The 21237-nt window shown below is 39.6% G+C and overlaps 1 protein-coding gene across 5 annotated transcripts in view; it reads right to left on the reverse strand.

Moving 5' to 3' along the window:
* Ralgps2 (Ral GEF with PH domain and SH3 binding motif 2) overlaps positions 1-21237 on the reverse strand; it is a 153201-nt gene that overhangs the window by 66189 nt on the left and 65775 nt on the right. For all 5 annotated transcript variants that reach the window (XM_052737292.1, XM_052737296.1, XM_052737295.1 and 2 more), the window contains exons 7-8: positions 20752-20844; positions 9848-9974 (exon numbers count right to left, since the gene is read on the reverse strand). In XM_052737292.1, the coding sequence (XP_052593252.1) occupies positions 9848-9974; positions 20752-20844 (220 nt within the window). The remainder of the gene's footprint in view (positions 1-9847; positions 9975-20751; positions 20845-21237) is intronic.

The raw sequence follows: 21237 nt of genomic DNA on the forward strand, positions 1-21237 counted from the left end.
CAATAATTTAGGACACAAAATACAATATGAATCACTTTTAAATGCATAACTAACACCCTCATTACTTAAATGGGAAATGTATAAAAACAGATTAATTTCTTAACATTCATGATATGCTACTACCAAAATCACCAGATACACACATAATAATGACAAAAGCTGTGAGATACTGATACCACAAAACAGAACAGACAGTATACCACTTCTAACATATATCTGAATTATGGTTCTAAATGTGTTAATTACCACCCTATCCCATTTATTAAACTTTACCTTAAAACACCTAGCTACAGGCTAGGGTTGTAGCTCAGTGGTACAGTGTGTGCCTCGTATTTATGAAGGCCTGAGCTTGATGCATGACAGCGGCAATCAATGAATGAATGAATGAATGAATGAATAAATAAATAAGGTCTGCCTTTTACTTGTGAAAGAGATTGGATAGCTTTCTAAGTACCACTGCATACTTTGGTTAAAGACGTTTTACTAATAGTGAGGCTACAACACAGTCTTAGAGCAAAATCCATTGGGTCTTGGCAGGTCCGCACTGCAAATTCCACTTTGCAGCACCTGCCACTATACCATAGTCCTCCTTCGCCCAATTCATCCTTCTCAATCAACACCTTCATTCCTGGCCTTCTAACAACTTCCTCCAATAATACAGTCACTTCTTACAGCTGATTAGCCCTTGACTCACTCGTGAAGCTAATATTTTAAAGATGTGAGATTTACACTTAATTAAAAAGAAAAATGCGACAAGAACTAAAACTGAGCAAGGCAACCTGTCCACAACAGAGGCGGTTTAACATGGCCGGCCGGCCACTCAGACAACGCAAGCGCACAGATCAACGCTTCTCCTGTATCACAGAGCAGTTTAAAACTTCCGGTCAAAGTTACAGCTCAATGCCGGCGGCGTTTGTCTTTGCCATCAACCAGCACTTCACTTTACCCAAACCTGACACCAAAGACAAATCCTACAGAATCTTCACAGAATTAGAAGTGACTAAGGAGAAAGTAACATACAAACTAGCAAACGGAATGAATTTCCAAACCGCCTTAATGAGTGAATGCATTCTGTCACACAGCTGATGCAGATCTGCTCCCAGAAAGGTGACCGGAATACTGTCTATACTGTCAGCGACACCCACCGTGTGTGTGTGTGTGTGTGTGTGTGTGTGTGTGTGTGTGTGTGTGTGTGTGTGTGTGTGTGTGTGTGTATGATGTCTTCAACTGAAAAATATCTGTATTTTCAAGCATGAATTTATAGTGAGCCAGGCAGTAATTTTAAAAGTAATAAAGAGGTTAGGCATAAACAGCTATAGTATAAAGAGAATCTTGAGGAAGAATGGGTTAGGTTACTAGTGGTGAGGTCTAGGAATCATCAATGTAGGCATGGTGGCACAAACCTGTAATCTTAGCATTTGGGAGGTGGGGGCAGAAGGATCAAGAATTCAAGGCTGGCCCAGGCTACCTATTGAGGTAACCCAGCTACAGGCGATGTCTCAAAAAGTTAAAACAAACACACCCACAACTAAGGCTGCCTTTCCTGCAGTAAGAATGGACTCTATAAACCTGCCTTCAAGTTAGCTTACAGACAGCAAAAGGAGTGCGGGTAGTATGTGCAGTATTATTAATAAGTAGGCTGTAGAGGCACACATCTGCAATTCTAGCATTTAGGAGGCTGTGGCAAGATAATCCTACCTTCAAGGCCAGATCCTGTCTTATAACTCCCTCCTAACTCAGAAAAGAGTCTTATTTGGCCTACATATAGATTGGGTTTGGACCATAAAACAAAGCCAAACTATTTCTTATTGTTAAGATATACAATGATTTTATCTCTAAGTTTTAAGTTTTGTCTGCACTCAATGGAAGGCCGTCAATGTCAGGAATACTTGGCTTCTCTGAAGAGATATTTCAAAATTTGAGATTTTAGGTAACTCCAAAATTAGACAAAACACTGAAATTTTGTAATAAAAAAAATAAACTCCAGGATAAACTGCAACCCTAATACAGCTTGAGATGAATTTTCACTCATGTTCACTTAACTGAGTCATGATATAAGTGGAAAAAGAAGTGATTCCACTTAAAAAGCGAGGACCACCCACAAGAAAACTGAAAGACCAGCTAAAAATAAGCTCCTTTCCCAGGTTAACCATGAGGGTAACTGTTAGCAAGCCGTGCTCCTACAGAAAGTGGCAGGATAGTTGACAAATAAACCACCCAATCACAGATTCCACAAATATCGAGGTAATACATAACACTAATACAGTTACAGTGAGGCCATCCGTAGCCAGGGAACCTGTCCTTCCTTTGTTTGGTCCATTTATCTGTCATACATGAATAGTTCTTACTGCCTTGTATTAAAGAACTGACATACATTTTACAGGAACACAGGATTATATGCTGGCAGTTATTAACATTATTTCTCTGTTGACGTCATGCAAAAAGGCTAAAACAAATTACGGAAGTATCAACACTTGAAAGTCCTGCTTGCGGCTAGCATTTACTTCAGACTATCTGCTTTTACTTTTTAAAGATTCATAAGCTCTTAAAAAACCACAAGCACAAGAACGATATTAATCCAACTGATTTATGTCATAAATCTTTGAAAGTAACCAACTCTCACAACAGAATAAAAGAACACCAGTGGAACTTTAACTATATTTCAAAAGAAAGAGGGTAAAAAGGATGCGAGGAAATGGAGAACAAGACTGCAATACTGGGTAAGGAAAAACCTACAGCTAGGTGCCATCTGTTCCGAGTTCATTTTCAGAATCCAAAAGAAAAGGACTGAATGTGTTCTACTGCTGTTTAGAATAAAATATATCATCAAAATAACAGAGCCGGCAAGGTGGCCCAGTGGCTAAAGGTACTTGCTGCCCCGCCTGATGGCCTGCGTTTGTTCTCCAGAACCCACACAGTACAAGGAGAGAACTGACTCTGCAAGTTGTCCACTAGCCTCTGCATGTCCTCCTAATATAAATGAGTAAATATAAAAAGTTAAGGAAGTAAAATTAATCCAGTGTGTATTATCTATTAAACCAAAAAAAAAAAAAAGAAAATGGTATCAAATATTTAAAATATAAATGCCTATATTTTTCATTATCAAATATTTATTATTTTGATATTTAAAAAAATCTCCCTTAGGGATTTTGATATCCCTGTCAATGACTTTCATGTAATATTTCACCAAAGGGAATGGGCAAGTTTTCTTTAGTTCCTTACAGAAAGAACTATAGGACAGGATTGACAGTGTGGGCTGCTCAGTGGTAGATTGTCTAGCATTTATGAAGACCCGGGTTCAATCCCCAGCACCAGGAGGGGAGACAATTAGCCACTGGTGTGTACCTGTAATCTCGGCATGGGGACAGGGGATGAGGGAGACTGGACACAGACAGATGGCATGAACAGACAGGAAGATGGTGTAACTCAAGGCCTGCTAGCATACACACCCAAGACCATGTCTTCCAAAAGCCCAAAACAACAACAAAAGTAACTGTAAAAAGCCTGGGGCCTTGTTGAAATGACTTTAATAGAAATTATTCAGAACAATAATTTTAAAAATTTTAAAATAGCAGACATTTCTAAAACCAACATCACACTGAAAACTATGTTCTGAGATCAATTCCTGGCCCAAAAAAAAAAGATAGTTTAGGATTCTTTTAAACTTACGCATCCCTTAAAATTTTCATGAACTGTGATGACAGATTACAAATATATTGTGAGAAATGATCCACATCTCCTCTTACACAGGAAACGAAGCCATTTGTGAAGTATGGCTATCAACCAGATTCCTTGTTATTAAGGCCATGTTCAGTACCATGTACCCTGGGATAGAGCTGCTGCATTCCCAGCTATGTGTCTCGTAGGAGCCCTAAGTATGGTGCAGAGTAAGTATAGCTGTCAGCTGAAGCACCAGAAACAAATGGTGTGTGTTTGTGTGTTCACACGTGTGTGCGTGCGGGCACTAGCAGGTGCCTAAGGAACTGTAAACATACCACATGAACATAGCACTATCTCACAAAAGAGATTAAAACAAAGTTTCCAGAACAACTGGAAGGCCCAGAAATGGATCCTTTGATTAGTTAGCTGCATCAGCAAGTATGTGTTAAATGTTTCCTTTATTTACATCCTAAAACCCCCGAAACCAAACCAAGCCAACCAGCTGATCAACAACAAAGAAACCCAAAGACACGGGCTTATACATTTGGGTCGGAAGGGAATGTATTACAGAAATAAGAGAGGTTGGTGTTTTGTTTTTTTTTTTTTTTTTTTTGGAGAGCAGGGAGTGGAGGAGAATGGAACACTGCATTGCAAAAGATCGTAAGAGCATTCTTATCTCTTTCAAAAAAAAAAAAAAAAATCCCCAAGTGGAAACGTGATATTTCAGTTGAAATTTAAAGGAGAACATGGAAAAAGCTATCTCTTGAAGCCTGAGGGAATTATATCTCCATACATCAAGACAGTTACTTGACGTCTGCAAAAGGGCTGGAGAATTCACAAAAATGTCTCTCTGCTTCCCTCAACAGCATCACGGTCCACTTAGTTTCAGTGCTCACAGTACGCCTTTCTCAGAACATATTCTAATTCAGTCGTGCTACTGCATTTTTCCATGACGTGAATTAAGTAGAAATGAGGTTCAGAAAGTACACATGGAGAAGTATTTACCATGTTTCATCAAATTCAATTATTTCTGAGCCATGTTCTAGTTTTCCCTCTGCAGCAAAGCAGAACTTCCAAACTCTTCCACAGCCCTTCAGGACTGCTCTGCAGTGACAGGACAAACGGATGCTGCTAATGGGTTTCAGATCTAAAGCAATAGCTCATATACAACAAAATGTCCTTGACACCTGCCAAACTGCTCCTCCCTGGACAAAGTGATCCTTGTTTCAAGAGCTTTCAACTGCACTGTCTAAGCTGACCACTTCTGACCTTGAGTGCAAACCCCAGAAGACCATTTCAGCAGAGGATGAGTGGAGTACCAAGAAAGGGGCTCCTACTTCCTCACAGGGAACCCACACTGCAGTACGGATACTTTTTGGTAATATGGAAGAACTGCACTGATATATAATCCCTGACACCCCTTCAGAAAATCTTTACAATGAATGGTTGGCTTTAATTACTAACTTTTAATGTTTTTTAGTTTTAAAAATGCATTACGTGTGTGTGTGTGTGTGTGTGTGTGTGATGTGTGCCTGTAGAAGTCAGGATGTGGTTCTCCTTTCCACCTCGCCATGGGTTCTGGAGAGTGAACTGCCAGGACTGTGTGACAGCAATGTGTCTGCTGAGCCACTGAGAGCCCTTGATGATTATTTCAGCACTGAAAACACTACTAGTTTAGAACATCTGTTGGGAACAGCTGTTTGGGAATTACCCTTTCTCTATGCACTACAGATCCTTTCTCTAAGAACATCTACAGACAAAATGGAGACTGGGAAGCAGTGTGAAAACTGAGTATGAAAAGAGCAGTGAATTGAGTGTTAGCTTTCAAACACCCTCAGCTGAGTTCTGCCCATCAAAAGTACAGTATCCTGTAAGAGCTTGCGGTTTTGGAAACTGGGCTATTTTCATATGAATAGAAAAGGATTCTAAAATCAAGGAAAGTTATATTTTGAAAACTCAAGACCTAACTAATTTCAAATGAAAATAAAATGTGAAAAAGCCAGTATAGGATGCAAATTAGCAACAAATCTTCCTTCTCAACACATTTCAGTACTAAAGCTGAGGAATGAAAAAAAATGAGCCATTTGTCTATCATGTAAACTAAGTAATCAGCAGTCACATGAGATTTACTTCCTGTTCTCTTCAGAAACTCAAGTATGAAGGCTGGAGAGGCAGCTCAGTGGTTAGTGTACTTGCTGTACAACCCTGAGGATGGGAATCTGGATGCCTGCATCTACGTGATGAGCTGGGCATCTGAAAACGTCTGTGACTCTAGCTCCAAGGGATCTGACACCACTATGAACACACATACCTGTATACTCAAGTAGAGTGTGCATACACACACAAATCAACTTAAAAAAAAGAAAAGGCATGCTTTAACAGATTAGGTTTACTAAAAAGTTTTGCTACTAAACAAAACTGTCAGTTCAGGAAAAGGACAATTTTTAAGCTAGAAACTAAACTGAATCATAATTACTTAAGTGGCTAGTTTCATCTGTCAAGACTACCAAGTATTTATGCCATATCTTCTCATTCTAGAACAGATGTTCTTCACAGAACAAAGTAAGGATGAGCCACATGAGAACTACCAACACATAAAATCATATAGCTGCTGAAATATATGGTCTCAACAGAATCATTTTAAATTCTTTGCCAACTACCTTTTTTTAGAAGCAGGCCCTGATCTGTAACCAAAGTAGCCTCTAACTCATGATCCTCCTGTGTCCACCTCCAGACTGCTAAGATTATATGTATTATCACTACAACCAACTTCCTTTGGTTTTTAATTCTTAGACACATGCATCTCATTCTCTTACATTATATGAGAAGCAGAGGAAGGGAGAGGAGATGAAATGTAGCAAACCACAGGTCTGTGCTGTGGGATGTCTTTCTGTATGCTGTGAATATGAGCTGCTATGATTGGTTAATAAAGAAGCTGCTCTGGCCTATGGTGAGTCAGGTTATAGCCAGGCAGGAAATACAAGCAGACAGACAGGAAGAAAAAAGAAGGGAAGAAACGCGAGCCTGCCGCCCAAGGAACAACATGTCAGCAGACTGGTAAGCCACAGAACATGTGGCAAAACATGGATTAATAGAAGTGGGTTAATTTAAGATATAAGAACGAGCTAGCAAGAGGTCTGCCATAGACCATACAGTTCATAATTAACATAAGCTTCTATGTGTTTACTTGGGTCCGAGCGGCTGCGGGACTGTGGGTGAGAGAGATCTGTCTGGACTGTGGGGAGCCGGGCAGGACTGGAGAAACCTTCAGATTACAGGTTTGTATTCAAGCCCTATTAAATCCACAAGGGAGGGACAGAGTCCATTTGATTCCTTGTTATGGATCTAGCACCAAGCACAGGGCTCAGTAAATGTTGGTGTCAGCTGAGGCATGGAAAGAAAACTGCAGGCTATAGAGTTGAGTTATGCAAATACTCTACACAAGTATATTATTATATTCAAACACAAGTAAAACAACACTGCTGAACAATGGGGAAAGCAGAAAGGGCTGTGCAACTAGTGCAATAAGCAAGTGTCTTCCCAGCAGGATGTGATGGCGCACACCTTTAATATCAAGCAGCTGCAGATAGATCTCTGTGGGTTCCAGGCCAGCCAGAGACACATGGTGAGACCTACCTGTCTGAACAAAACAAAGTATCTACTCAAGTGCTTACTTTGTAATGTTCAAAAGTATATAATGAGATACAGATGAGATTAGAGGTGAACTAAAATAGAAGATGAGATGGGGATCAGATCTGCAAGAAGGGGGAAGAGCTCACGTAAGCATGTGTTCAACTACAAGTCAACAGAAGTATCTCAAGTCAACTGGTTTGATATTTCAGTTTCTGAAAATTAAGTAGACAGACATACAGGCCCAGCCTAGAGCTGAGGTTATTAAATACTGTATGTCAAACCTGAGTACAGTGTAAAAGTACAGTACAGTATACTACACAGAGTACAGTATAAAAAAGCAGACAGACATCTTTATATGACTACATATTTAAGAGAAAAAGCAGCCAATGAAACAAGGCCCAGGAGTTCAGGGGGTGGCCAAGGGAGTCCAGGAAGACTCTCCAAGAGCAGAAGTAATTAGCGCCTTAACCACAAAATTAAGATGAAGTCTGAGAAGTACCCAGAAGAAAGCTTATGCGACAAGGCCAAGTAGGTGACGAGAGCCACCACACACTGAGTGACAGACGGCAACAACAGGGTTTCTTCTCCTTAAGTACATGGTGACAGTGAAAGGTTAGACTCCAAGACCCAGTAACATGTAAAAGGAAAGGGAGCCTGGGGTCATTCAAGACCAACCAGAACATACAGTGAAGATAATGGTTCTGGTATTTTCTACAAGTTAACATCTTCACATCAGAGTTTGCCTTGTCGGCTTCCGGTCCCAAGGCTGGGAGAGAAGGGGCAGTCTCCAACAGAAAAACCTTCCAGATTCTACTCAATAACTTCCCTTCTTTTTCTCTGTATACACAGAGGTTTGTGAATATGCATGGCTCTGTGCACACACAAGCACATATGCGCACACAGTTTCGACTTATGCACCAAGTTTCCTCTGTGAAACAATGTAGAACAAAGATCCCTGAACCAGAAATCATAGCATGAGTCATTTGTCATTTTTCTCACTGCTAATTAAAAAATCAACTTTTCCAAGAAGATAACAAATTATGGCATTTAATATAGAAAAGCAATTCAGTGAGAAGGCAATCACAGAATCCATAAATTTTTGAATTCCAGAGTTTAGCAGGTATAATTGGAGCAAGCTAGAAAGACCCATTAGACTGTGGATATATTATAAGTGAGTTCTTAGAGGACAGAGTCAGATTTCCACCTCTATGCGTTTGGTTCTCAATTTTGAAGTAGGTGGAGTAAGGATGTCACTGGACTCAAAAGGAAATAGACTGAAATCTAAGCACAGAAGATTGAAATAAACTGAAAGCTAAGCATAGAAAAGCCCCTTTAGAACCAAAGACCACCAATTCTCGGTCCAATGAGCCTATACAACAAAAGGCTTATTTGTGCTCTGTATGAGCACAAGGATAACAGTTTTAAAAGCTCCTTTATTCTTTCTTTTCCCAAATTACATTTCTAAATATGGGCACAGCTAAGCTATGGTCTAAAAAAAGGTAGTGGCTATAACTACACTCCACTTTAGGTTACTATGCCTTCAATAGGGTATGACTCTATCTCTATTCCACCGTAGGAGTCTTAGGACAATGTTATCAGTCAAGTTTTCTCTGTGAACTAAGACTGATGCTCTCTATGACAGATGCAAGTTTATGAACCAGCCTTTGCGTCTGCCTTTTAGTCACTAATAATGTAAAAACTTTAAAGGTGACATTGAAATATCCAAAACAAATAACACACTTGTAATTCCTCTCAGAAATTTCTCTCTGTAATTCCACTATAGATAACTATTTAAAAGGTAGAGAGCAGATGGGCAGCAGGATGAGAAACAATCGCTTATCATCTAATAAATTTCTACAGAGTCAAACCAACTTGTTTTGATGTACCTTGGATATGCATCATCTACAGCATTTCCTGTATCTTTATTTACATACAAATTTAAAAGGATAGCTTATTTGGGGCCTTTTAAATCTCAGACAGTCAACAAAACATTATTCATATTTTGTTGAAAAAATCTACAATTTTATTATTTTTGAACTTATTAATACTGTAAGATAATTTTAAATAAAAATCTAAGTTCTTAATCAAATTTTAAAATACAAAACTGTCATGCACTAACCTTAATTTTCACAGTGAAACAATTCAATTCATTTAGGCAAACAGTAATACTGATAACTGATTGAAACCACTCCTCAGAATTCACACACACCAATTGTCTACTACATCAGGCTTGGACCAATGTCTTCAGTTAATATATAAAGGCTTCACTACAAGGTATTGTTTCAGTCATTAAAACCGTTACTAAAATAGCTAAAACATATCATTTACTCATGGCCCACTTCTAAATTCATGTTACACTCTATGGAAAATCCGAGGACAAAGGGCTAATTTAATATGAAAAACATTTCAGGTAATAAGGCAAACACTTCTTTACCTAATTTTTTTCAGCTTAGAATCTTACACATGCACTTTAAAAATTACTTTGCGTTTCATAAAAATGACGGATTCAAAAGAGCAACAACTGGGATGACGAACACACAGAGGCATAACTCACCTAAATAGGGAATGCAAGGTGTCATCTTTAAGCTACTTATATAGTCTCTGAGTCTTTTGTAGTTATCTTCTTTACTCATTACATATTCTAATTTTTCAAAGGTAGTTTTGTCTTTTCGACTTAATAACTAAAAAACAAACAGAAAAGCCTAAGTTATTTACAAGTTCCATCTTACTTTAGCAAAGAACTGAATGGGAGCTGTATTTACCACAAATCTGGACTTTAATTTCAAACTTATACTTTCCTTAATTTCATTATGGTAGGATATAAATAAAACAAAACCAGACACATGCATTAATAACGCAAAGTATTTATAAAACCACCTTTATATGCACATAAATGAACCTAAGTGGTAAACTATAACACAAAATCTTTACTACTTTATATAATTAAGCCATTTTTATTGTTTTTTTCTAACTTAAAATAATGACATGTATATATTCAGCTCAAATGCCCAAGACTGCCTCCTCAAAAATCATTCCTTCATAATCTCTAAGAAACACTCAATTTTAAGTGATGTAAGTAACAACTTTTCTGACAAGCCCAGTTGTGGCTAGTCTTAACAATAGCTGGGAAGCCTCCCACTGCCCGTAGTTTTTACTTCTGATAACAAATTTTCTTCTTGAACAGCGCTTTATCATACAGACCATTACCAAAAGACTGTTTCAAGTGGCTTGAAGAGACAGTTTTAGTGCATGCCCTTTGAGATTACTACAAATAATCAAGGATGGTAAAAGACAATAAGGTTAGCACCCACCATACTAACTGAAAACCCCTGGATGACTGTGCTGTTCTGTTAGCATTCCAAAGACTGTCGATTAAAACCTCTGAGGTTACGATTTCCTCACAACACAGCAAGACTTGACTTTATTACATGTTAAAATACTGGCTCTTTGTACAGCATGCAAACATTTCACTTACAAAATTGTCATCTAATTCTGCTCTAAGGTAAAACAAGAAAGTTTGCGTATTTCATTAGAGATGACAGAGAGTGAGAGTCGGTCACAGGGTTAGCAGGCAGAAGAGAGTACTGATGCTCTCTGCCACCCACTTACACAGATGTGTGCTTCAGTTCCTCAGGGTCTCAAAGACTGGTTCTGATAATGGAACATTCTGACACCTAATCCACTAGTCTTTCCTGGCCTGTAGGCAAGTCTGTGGTACATTTTCTTGATTAATGGTTGAGTGGGTGGACCTAGCTCAGAGTGGGTGCGGTGGGATGCAGCAGGCAGTCAGTCCTCAGTTGTTAGGAAAATAAACCAGGCAAGCAGTGTTCCTCCATGGCCTCTGCTTCAGTGCCTGCCTCCACCAGGTTCCCGCCTTGGCTTCCTGCCCTGACTTCTCTGCTATAAGATAAAATAAATCCTTTCCTCCCCAAGTTACATCTGGTCATGGTGTTTTATCACAATAACAGAAACCCTAAGTAAGATACCAATTTATAATACTTTCCCTGTCCTATGTCAGGGATCCAAAGCAAAGACCTATTTCTGAGTTCTAGTCAGTCTGATATATATCACAGCTTGATATATTCACATACATACATACATATATATCTACTATTACGTTGCCAAAATTATACAATAATCTTATGTGAAGGCAAAGTCTAGTATCTTCAAACCCCACTTTCTCCTACAGGCATAGTCTGCCTTCTTAAACCTAGCATTTTCTTAGAAATTTTATAGCTGATCTTTACCCCCATAGTATTGGCACATAAATAAATGCTAAGATAAAATTTTCTATACTTAAGGTATACACACACACACACACACACACACACACACACACACACACACACTATGATCCTAATAACATTTTAGATGGGTTTTCTCAGCAAATTCCAAGTATAAAATTATTACCTATAGTTACTATGCTTGTACCTTAGATCTCAAAATTTATTCTATAAAACTAGACTTTGTATCTACCCACTGAACTACAGATATCTTCCAGTTACCCTCACCTTGAAAAATGTTCATTCTATTCTCTACATCTACAAATTCAACTTTGGATGCTACACATCTGATTCAATATTTCTGTCTCTGGCTTAGAGTCCTCAGGTTCTATGTGGGTGAGAACAGTCTACACCCAGGGGACGGTGAGTGATTGCTAACATGGGAAGCACAGGTAGTTCTTGAACCTTCTCACGTCAGTTCCTTTGGAAATGGACTCAGATGACCTGCTGGACCACACCAGAGCTTTAAATTCCTATTCTATTTCTATCATGGCTGCACCATTTCATCCCCACCACTGGTAAGCAAATTCCTTTTCCTGTCCACACCCTCACTAACATTTTTGACTTCTTATCTTTTGGATAGCAACCAGCCTAGCAGGATTTGCACTACCCCAATCATTAGGGGGGTTAAATATCTCCCACATACCTATTGGCTATTTGCATGCATTCTTTTGAAAAATGTCTGTACAGGTATTTTGATCATGTTTAAGTGAATTATTTTCTTGCTACTGCACTGACTGAATGTCTTATGTAGTCTGCAGATACTTTCTCATCCCACAGACCATCCCTCACTCTGCTGCCTGTCTTCTATGAATTGTGCTTTGACAGACTGCTTTCCTTTGTCTATTTTCATTTTTGTTGCCTACACTTTGGGAGTCACATTCAAACGTAACTGTGCAGACCTGTCAAGAAGCTTTCCTCCAATGCTTTCTTGTAGTAGTTTACAGTTTTAGAGCTTACAATTAATCCTTTAAGACTCCACTTTTGTCCTGTGGTTCTAAGGGTCCAATTTCATTCCTTTACACTTTCCTCAACCATTTATTGAAAATACTATCCTTTCTTAACATGTGCTGAGGCACTCTGTCAAAATGACTGTAAATGTGTGTATGTATTTATTTCTGTGATCTCTATTTGTTCTGTCCATCTATGTGTGTGTATATGAATGCTCCAAGGGTATGTTTGTGAATGTATATTGAGGCCTGAGGTGATGTCAGATGTCATCTTCAATTGCAAATGGCATTATAAAATAAGACAAGGTCTCTCACTTAAATGCAGAGCTTGCCCTGGCCAGTCTTTTTGCTCCAGGGATCCCCTGTCTCAGCCTCTCATGTGCTGGGAATATAGATTGATAGCTATATCTACTAAGCATTTACATGGTAATGGGGATCTAAATTCTGGCCCTGCTTAACCATCTTTGCAGCCCAATAGTGTTTAAGTGACACTTAAAGATTGTTTCACATACAGATTTTTTGTAAATTCCTATTTCCAGCTTAGTGAACCTATTTTAAACAGTATTAAAGCACATATACCAAGCCAGGTGTGATGGTCCATGTCTGTGATCCCAGTACTTGGGAGGCAGGGGCAAGAGGATCTCTGAGTTCAAGGTCAGCCTGGTCTACTGTGTGAGCTCCACGACAACCAGAACTACACAGAGAGGCCCTGTCTCAAAACAACACAAAACATAAATATGTATACCCTAAAATTAAATATCTGAACTATTTTGTAGGCTCTGGCATTAATTACATTCATGGTGTTTGCAGTCATTACCAACCACCACTTATAGCCAGAAGCCTTTTCATCTTCTGAGACTGAACTCCTACATTAATCAGTTTTCATCGCTGTGATAGAACACTTAAGGTAAGCGACTTCAATGTAGGAAATCTTGGGTCTAGAGAGATGGCTCAGCAGTTAAAGAGTACTGACTGCTCTTAAAGGAAACCTAGGTTCAATTACCAGCATCCACGTGATGGCTCACAATCATCTGTAACTCCAGTTCCAAGGCATTCAAGCCCTTTTTCTGGCCTCTGTGGGTACCAGACATACATGTGGTACACAGACATACAGGCATGCAAAATACCCATAGATTTTACATACATATATAATTTTTTATTTTTTTTAGGAGGAGACATTTATTTTGGCTTAGAGTTTCAGTCCATGATCAACTAGCTCCATCTCCTACATCATGGTAGGGAACACACAGTGGAGCAGTGTCTGTTTACCTCATGGTGTCCAGGAAGCAAAGAAAGGATAACAGGAGCCAGCCTATCCTACCATTATCTGCAAAAGCAGGTCCTCAACCACTTATGACCTACTCCCTAAAAGTCCCACCACCACACGCTGGTGAACACTCAACACATGGAGTTTGAGAGACACTTAGGATCTGAACTGAAACATTTTGCCCAAAGGCTGATTTCTACTCTATAATAATAAAGAAATAGGTCAACAATGAGGATAAACTTTATGAAACTCAAGGTGAATTCTTAACTGTAAGAGCCTTTAAAATGATAATGATGATGATGATGGTCATAAAGCAATAGATTTCCAAAATACACTAGCACAGAGTAAACATTTCCATTCCAGAAACAAACGGGAAGACAGTGAGGAAGGAGTGGACCAAGTGAGATAAATTTAGCCGGGCAAAGGTTCATTCCTACAGTAATTACGTCACTTCTGGGGAAACGAAAGTACAATGTGAATTTCTGAGAGCTTGGGCAGGCTGACCCGTGTGGCCTTGCTCATGGTAGTCCACAGGACCACTCTCCTGAGCCGCCTCAGCTAAACCATTGCCAGGCCTGTGCATCACATTCCCAACATTCTGATTTCCCGGGGTCCCCGCTGCAGCTTCACCTTTGTTCTCACAACTCCATGAATTTAATTTTAGGGTATGTATGCAGGGGTTCTTCTGATCTTATCTGAATATACTGTACAAACACCAAAGATTTGCTTGAGATACTGGTGGAGGCTTCCATGACCCTACAACTCTTGCATTCTGCACAGTGTAATGAGGACAACACCAAGTCTCCCCAGTATGAGCCGTACCAGAACTCATGACCCCTGGCTGCAGCAGCCTTTGACTGCCTACATGGTTGAACATGGAAAATTGCCCTTTTGGAGCGATGCTCTAAGAGACACATGGGAGCACATCCCCCAGAGTTCTCTTTTTAAACAAAAGTCTGAGCTTACGATGAGGTCTCAATTCCCAAGACACTCTCAAGGGCCCCTTTACTACAGGGGCACTGTACTTGGTTTGCTTTTAGTGCTAATTTTTTTTAAAAAGTAATCTCACACCCCTCCTTGATCTCAACTTTAACAAAAGTGCAAGTTTTAAGAAACTTTCTGTTCTGCCTTTGTTCCTAAAAATGGTGCTACCTAGAAATTTCCTCTACCAGGTTAATCAGTCCATCACCAGCAAACTCAGCTCTTACAAGTCTCAAGGCATGGACAATACAGCCAGCTCTTACCAGAATGTGAAGCAAACAGGCTCTAACCCCATGAGTATCATCGTCATGCCCAAACGTGCATCTCTACCCTGGTCTTCTAAGCTGTAACCAGAACTGCCTCACTAAGCTCTGCTCACAGGTTTCTAAACAGCTTTACAATGCACCTCCATTTTCCCAAACTCCTCCACAAACTAATTCCACAGGCTTTCCGAACCACATCAGCAGGTACAGTTACAGCAACAATCTTGATTTTTGGGACCACCCTTAGGTACAGTTTTCTATCACTGTGACAAAGACCTGGGATAAATCTACTTACAAGGAAGAAAAGACTTAACTGTGGTCCTGTTGCTTTGGTCTGTGATGAGGTAGAACATCTTGCTGAGAACATGTGGCAAAGCCAAGCTGCTTACCTCATGGTAGATACGTGTGACCATGAGAGACTACCGCAGTGATGTAACTTCCTGCCACTAGAAGGTGTCACTACTTCCTAAAAGACCTCTACCACATGATCCTTCAGGAGACACTGAAAATCTGAAACACTTTAGGTTAAGTCTGAAATGTCCCCTTCATGGGCTAATTTGTTTGAACATCTGGTCTCCAGCAACTGGTACTACTTGGGGAGGTTGTGGAACCTTTGGTACATATGTCTTGGCCAGAAGTAAGTTGCTGGGAGCAAGTCTTAAAGGTTATACCTGCTTTTGGTATTGACTTAGGCTCCATAGGAGTTCCAGCTGTATACTGCTGCAGTCAGGGAACTGTTCTGTATGGTGGACACGCCCCATCTGTGACTGTGAGCCAAATTCTCTCTTAAGCTATTTCAAAATCAGATGTTGCCACAGCAATAGGAAAAGGTAACTTCTTACATGTAACAACTCTATACCACTATCCAATAACCCCTCATTTTCATCTCTCTCAGTTTCTGGCTACCACTGTTCTACCATCTCTATGAATCTGACCACTCTAGGAAGCTCAAATAAATGGATCCTATTTGTCCTTTTATGCCTCTTCACTTCACACAGTGCATCTGTAAGGCTCATCTGTGGTATAACATGTTGCAGAGTGTCCTCTGTGGGGCTGAATAATAATGCACTTTTATGTATATAGTACATCACACTTATCTGCCATTCATCTCTGTACAGGCGCCTGGGTTGTTTCTACTTTTTGGCTGCGATAAACATTTATGCAAAAGTATGTTTACAACTCAGCTTTCAATTCTTTTGGGCATATGTCCAGAAGAGGAATTACTGGATTGCACGGCAATTCTGTTTAATTTTTAGAGGCATTTTCATTGTTTTTAATAACTTCTTTCTTTTTAAATAATTTAAAGCTTCCTTTATAGACAAGCAAATTAATCTAAATAATTATCCTCCCCCCCATTTCTTATAGAAAAAAAATTATCCTTTTCTTATTTTATTATGGCAGCTAAGTGCCCTGTGTTGAACAGTAACTGTGAAAATGGCATCCTTTTCTTTAATACTGAGAGAATGTTCCTAATATTTTACCTATTATAGGATATTAAAAGCTTTGTAACATGTCCCTTTTATCCATTAAAAACCTCAAAACAAACAAAAACCCTCAAGATTTTAGTCACTGAAACATAATACAAATGGGTATGAAGCATCTGTGATCTTACATTATCCCTTTAAGTTCAGATGCAATAGCCTACTCTACCCAAACCTTCCCATCTATACCTAGTGAGACTCAGGGTCGTTCACAAAACCTCCATTCTAGCTTTCCCCATATACCTCAGCAAGTATCTTTTCCTTTCTTATAAACCTTTCAATTTAAGCCTGGGAGGGGCTTAGATATAATTCTTGTTCCTCGAGCTTCACAATCTCTCCAAGCTTATCACTCCATTTTCCTCCTCCAAGTCCTCAGTATATATGATGTTCTAGCACTGATTCATACCGTCCAGCAGACTTTGTGTGATGATGGGGGTCTATGTTTGTGCTGTCCAAACAATGGCTGTTAGCCAACATTCCTGAGCACTTGCAATGTGGTTAGTATGGCTGAGGAACTGGAGTTAGTTTTAATGATTTAAAATTAATAGCTACCCATGGCTACTATGTGAGACAAGAGAACACTGAGTAACAGTGTCACTATATGAGACAAGAGAACAGAGTAACAGTGTTACTATGTCAGACAAGAGAACACTGAGTAACAATGTCACTTTATTAGACAAGAGAACACTGAGTAACAGTGTCACTGTGTCAGACAAGAGAACACTGAGTAACAGTGTCACTGTGTCAGACAAGAGAACACTGAGTAACAGTGTCACTGTGTGAGACAAGAGAACAGAGTAACAGTGTCACAGTGTCAGACAAGAGAACACTGAGTGACAGTGTCACTGTGTCAGACAAGAGGACACTGAGTAACAGTGTCACTGTGTCAGACAAGAGAACACTGAGTAACAGTGTCACTGTGTCAGACAAGAGAACACTGAGTAACAGTGTCACTGTGTCAGACAAGAGGACACTGAGTAACAGTGTCACTGTGTCAGACAAGAGAACACTGAGTAACAGTGTCACTGTGTGAGACAAGAGGACACTGAGTGACAGTGTCACTGTGTCAGACAAGAGAACACAGAGTAACAGTGTCACTGTGTCAGACAAGAGAACACTGAGTAACAGTGTCACTGTGTCAGACAAGAGAACACTGAGTAACAGTGTCACTGTGTCAGACAAGAGGACACTGAGTGTCACTGTGTTAGACAAGAGTAACACTCGAGGTTACTCTCATTTATGGCCAACCAGTAACTTCCCCTCGTATCTTTATGATTTTAGAAGCTGGAAAAAAGAGCCCATGAACCATCACTTCCTTTATCGTGAGTCTTACTGCTTACGTTCTCCATGTGTGGCAACACTCACCGGTCTCTTCTCACTTCTTTCCCAGGTATCCATCCCACTTCTGCCATTTTCTCCCATTGCTCTGTCATCTTAAAATAGCATGGACTAGTGGGACTTTCATGGTCCCTGTCATGTTTTACTTCCTTTTCACCATCCATCATTTCTCACCTTTGTTTGCTTGGCTTAGCTTCCTCGTCTTACAGTAAGACAACTCCTACATTTTCTCTTTCACCTCTCATGCTACTTACTAGATCTCTCTAGTCCAAACATGACTAAAAAACCTCATTTGGTTAAATACAATTCTCGACAGTATACCACACTTATACTGAGCCTGGGCCTGGAAAGTATGTAATTGCGGGTTGCTTTCACTTTAAATTTATGAGCAAAAATCTTTCTAAAGCTCAGCGACCTTTCATGCCTCCCAAGACCTGGTGCTTTCACACTCTCCTGGATGACATGTCTTTCTTTCTTTCTTCAAACTTCCAAAAGCTTTCAAAATTCTCAACCAAAGACTTTGTTTCTAATGAATCAAAACAGCCAGAGGAATTTCTATAGACTCCTACCACTCAATCTACCAATTCACTGGCATCTGTAACCGGATACACCCCTCTCTGCCCATTAACATGGAAAAATATTCCTGCCCACAGTGATGAACTAATTCCTTTCTGTCTAACGAAAGATATACCTGAAGTAGTTATTCTTTTTCTCATCATCTCCCCGAGTCTATTACACCATTTTGACCAGCACAAAACTTACTGGTCACAGATCCTATCTCTAAAATCAAAAGCATTGTGCCACAAACCTTCAGTTTCCTATTTCTCGCCTGACAGTGGCCAGGTCCTCAACCTTCTACAGCAGACTTTCTGAAAGGCACAGTCTACACTTACTGGCCTAGTCCTCTGCCATCACTCTCAATTCCAGTCAGTTTTCCACCCCACCACTACACCAACAAGACTCCTGCCAACATCACCCATCTTCTCCAACTCTTAGATCTAACGGTCACCTCAAAGTTCTCCCTGTACTCAGCCTACAAAAATGTTTTGCAAAGATGATGTGTTTTCCTACAACACTTGCTTCTCCTATCCATGACTTCCTCCCTTATTGGTTATCTTAGGTATCTAGTTAGTGCTGGAAAGCTGACACCATCCAACTCTGAGATATCCTCTCCTCATGCTACTGAAAAACAATGCCGCCCTATTTTACTTTTCATCCTATTTTTCTTCTGATATTTGTTCCTATACAATTTATTTATTGTACATTATCAAATGGAATTTTTTAAACTTATTAAGTTTATTATAGATTAGAACTGTTACCAAACAAAAAACTTGTTTTCACAGAATTAGATAAGGGTAACAAAAATATTTTCAAGGAAAATAACAATTAACTTTAAGGAAATATATCTCACTTCTAAATCACAATATAAACCAAAGTATATGCCTTTCCTTGGAATTTTAAAGACAGAGCTCAGAACTGTACTTGGGTCATTTCCAGCCCCCTCCATGAAATTCAGATTTTAAAGAGTGAGATCATCATAACTTAAAAAAAAAAAAAAGGATTTTTAAGATAGAAAATCCTTTACCTGGTATTTAAATGGGAAAATAAAGAATACAAGCTATTCCACACTAACAATTTTCCAATATCAAAACTCTATAGTTTTCAGATAAAACTTATCCCTTATACACCAGGAAAAGCAAGAGTAGCATTTTCTTGATTAATTATGAACAAAGTGAGGGGCCAGAGAGGAAGCTCCTTTAGTGATGTGCTTGCATTGGCAGCACAAGGCCCTGAGCTGAACAATCCCAGTACTGGGGGTGGGGGAGGGGGTGGAGAGAAAAGAATCCCTGGAGCTCATTGGCCAGCCTACATAGGCTAACTGGTGAGTTCCAGGACAATGAAAGACCCTGTCTCAAAAGAGGGTAGACAGCTTCTGAAGAACAACACGCAAGGTTGTCCTCTGGTTTCCAAATACACACGCATTAACACATGAACATGGGCAAACAAGCATGTGCGCGCGCGCGCGCGCACGCGCACACACACACACACACACACACACACACACACACACACACACACCCCCTGCACAGAGGCTGGTATGACAGGCTTGTAACTCCAGCTACTTGATAGGCTAAGGCAGGAAGACCCCAAGTTCAAGGCCATCCTGAGTGACTCAGCAAGACACTGACTCAACAAGTAAAAACAATGAAAAGTGGTCTGGGGATGTAGCTCAGAGACACGGTGCTTGTGGGAGGAGGCCTTAGTGTCATAATAAAAACAAAAAGGGAAAGAAGAAAGAAGAAAGACAACCTAGAAAGACTGAGTATGGTTATCATGCTACTCAAAGATAAAGACATACACTGGTAGATGCCAGAAATCATACCCTAACCTTGTTAAAGTAATAGAACCCAATATTATGACTGCTGTAACAGAATGTCAGCAATATCATATAATTCCATGTTTGCCATGAGATTTTTCTACTTTTAAGGTTTATGGCTAAAATAATAGAAGTTGAAATTAATAAAAATTTTAAAGGTTGTGATTCAGATCTTCAAACTTACCAAAAGTATAAAATGTACAATGTTAAGTGTAAATTATCAGGTGAGTATGACACAGGAAGTCATCAGAGATGCCTAAAGCAGCATTCAAAATGATTCTCTAAAGCACAAAAACCAAGGATCGGCCTCAGTCTACCCACAAATGACCTCCTAAGCTCAGTGCAATGCTTAAGGAGTCTTAAATGTAGGCTTCAAATAACCAAGTGCAAGACATTTAAGAATTCTTATCTATTCCCATAATATTCATCTTACTAAGCCTTACAAAAGAAACTAATCAAATCTTTACATTGCACAGAAGTCTAATCTCTCAGTAAACTACCAAGCAAGGGTTACTCACCGCCCATGTCTTAGTCAACCTGAAAATCGGTGCACTCTGTAAGCCGGAAACCACAGCCATAAGTGCATGAAGGTTATTAAGTTCATATAGTTTCTGAGGATTTAAGAAAAAGGGGGGAGAAGGATTTTTTTAAGAAAATAAATGAAGGAAAATATAGATTAACACAATTTAGGCAATTGGTAAAATACCAGTATTTATTACTGTCATCGTTGAGAACTGTCTTCTAGGATACTCAACAAATTATTTTTGGCCCACAATATAACGTCCACATTCTACCTTGGCATTTTCACCCAAGCTCTGGGAATAAACCCAGCTCTAAATGGGTTTATTTTCTATTTTCAAAGTTGAGTCTCGGGTTGGTGTCAGGGTTAACTGGCATGTCCGTAATGGCCATGCCCTCGGCTCTAGAGCAGCTGCATCCTCTGCAGCGCAGTGTCACTGGTTGTCTGCTTTGTGGTCCAAGTCACAAGAAAGGGCCTCCACACG

The sequence above is a fragment of the Peromyscus californicus genome, unplaced genomic scaffold, assembly GCF_007827085.1.
Source record: "Peromyscus californicus insignis strain IS unplaced genomic scaffold, ASM782708v3 Scaffold_14__1_contigs__length_90479793_seg_2, whole genome shotgun sequence".
Classification (NCBI taxonomy): domain Eukaryota; kingdom Metazoa; phylum Chordata; class Mammalia; order Rodentia; family Cricetidae; genus Peromyscus; species Peromyscus californicus.